General features: G+C 25.3%; 1 protein-coding gene across 1 annotated transcript; it reads left to right on the forward strand.

The window, feature by feature from the left end:
* Positions 1 to 1,532: 1,532 nt before the first annotated feature.
* Positions 1,533 to 1,895, forward strand: EIN_041530 (hypothetical protein; the record flags this gene model as incomplete). The annotated part of the gene is made up of 1 exon (XM_004184797.1): positions 1,533 to 1,895. The coding sequence occupies one exon, from the start codon at positions 1,533 to 1,535 to the stop codon at positions 1,893 to 1,895; it is 363 nt and encodes a 120-aa protein (XP_004184845.1).
* Between the last annotated feature and the right edge of the window lie 97 nt (positions 1,896 to 1,992).

Below are 1,992 nucleotides of genomic sequence, written 5' to 3' on the forward strand. Positions count from 1 at the left end.
GTCCCCTTCTTACAATTATGCATTCTCCAAGAGGGCTCCAATTATATATCATACACCCTCGACAAGTGTTATTCGGATTTGCTTTCTATTTTTGTGACACCCACGTCATATTTTCGCATTCTTGAAGATGTCAATGGGAAGACTTTAGTGAAGTCCGGAAGTGTTTGTAAAGACAAGCATATGATTGACGATGCCAATTTGACGTCGATCTTTTCATCATACAAATTAGTCGATGAACTTCCTTCATTCGTTTTAGTTCGTTATGACTACGGAGTCTTCCTTGGGTGTCAGTTTGGAGAAGAAAAGGCTCATCCACATGAACTTTTGATCACAGATGGATGCAATAAGAATATTTCTAGTGCAGAAGGGTACTACGTTAAATATGACGTTTCAACAGGAGATAACAGGGTTTCAATCACTAATTATTCGGATTCCGAGTGTAAAACAGTCGTAGGAAATTACGACGTAAAAATACTTGGACAATGCAGTACAGAAAACGATCGTAATGTTGTGTATTCCGAAGGAAATATTAAAATGGTGATACTTTTGGTGTTCATCATTTTAATTACTTTTTAATTAACTTTAAGTTATTTCTTTTAATAATTTTTATTTGTTTTAAGACAATTAAAAAATACTATAATTAAATTGTATAAAAGTGTATAAAGTCGGTCTAAAAACATCTTCCGAACAATTTTGGATCATTAAAACCAAAAAATACTTCAAATTAATATTTTAATAATTTTTACTAAGTTTTTATGATTTTTTAATTTCTTTTTTTTTAACAATTTTTGGATTTTTTTGTTAAATAAACAAACTTTATAAAATAGACAATATTATCAACTCAAATTGATATTCCTTTGATTCATAATCGAATTATTATACAATTTATTATAAGTTATGATAAAAAAATTTATAACTTATTTAAAATATATACTAAATGAAGTTATTATATATAACAATTAAATAACAAAAAATCATGGATCTAAAACAACAATTTAGATAACAATCATTCGAGATTATTTATTTTTAGAATAATTGGTTTTAACGATCCATTACCATTTATAATTATTTAATAATCAATTTAAAACATATTATTATTTTAATGTAAAATCGAATGAATTATTGAAATATACTTTAACCCAATCCAATGTCAATTCGTTTTTGATTGCTTTTATTAACATTTAAATCATATAATTTACAATAATTTTTCATTAATAATTTTCATTCAAAATTGATAAATTTCGGACAACAAACGGTATTTAAAGAATTCAAACTGAATATTTTTCAAAAACTAAATGCCATTTTACATAATTGATGCATTAATCGAAGACTATGTCAAAATTAAAGATACCAAAGTGACTAGAAGTTACTTTTATGTGTTGTATTGGATATTTAATATCGTTTGTTTATTTATTATATTTAAGCATCTAAACAATTTTCGCAATTAAATTTCAAATTATGAATTAATATCCGAAATGTAAAAACCACTTAAATAACTGTTTATTATATAATAAAATATTAATTTATAGATAATGTCTATATCATTTCTCATTGTTGCGTTAGAATACAACGATTACTTTAGATTTGGACTTTTCGAAGACGAAAATATGTACCTCAAAACGTACTACTCTCTTTACTCATTGATACCGCTGTATTTTGGGTCTTTCATATTTACAATTGTATGTGTTTTTGTTACGCACTTTGTTAGCAGAAAAAGAGAGGAAGCACTGTTTAACCTTCTTACATTTATTTCTGTTTTTTATTTGATCATACCACTTTCAGCGTTTGGAATTTTTATGTCTGATTACTTCGTGTACTCATATAACTTTAATTGGGAGGTCGAAAACAAAGATATTGAAAATTTCGTTTGTTTACATAATATTATATTTATATAATATTATAACCATTAAATTGCATAAAAATAATATTATAATATTTTTAAACTTTGTTAGATATAAATGATTGTGTTTTGTGATAAATAGAAATATAAAA

Source organism: Entamoeba invadens, assembly GCF_000330505.1.
Source record: "Entamoeba invadens IP1 unplaced genomic scaffold scaff_1105074725255, whole genome shotgun sequence".
Lineage (NCBI taxonomy): Eukaryota > Evosea > Mastigamoebida > Endamoebidae > Entamoeba > Entamoeba invadens.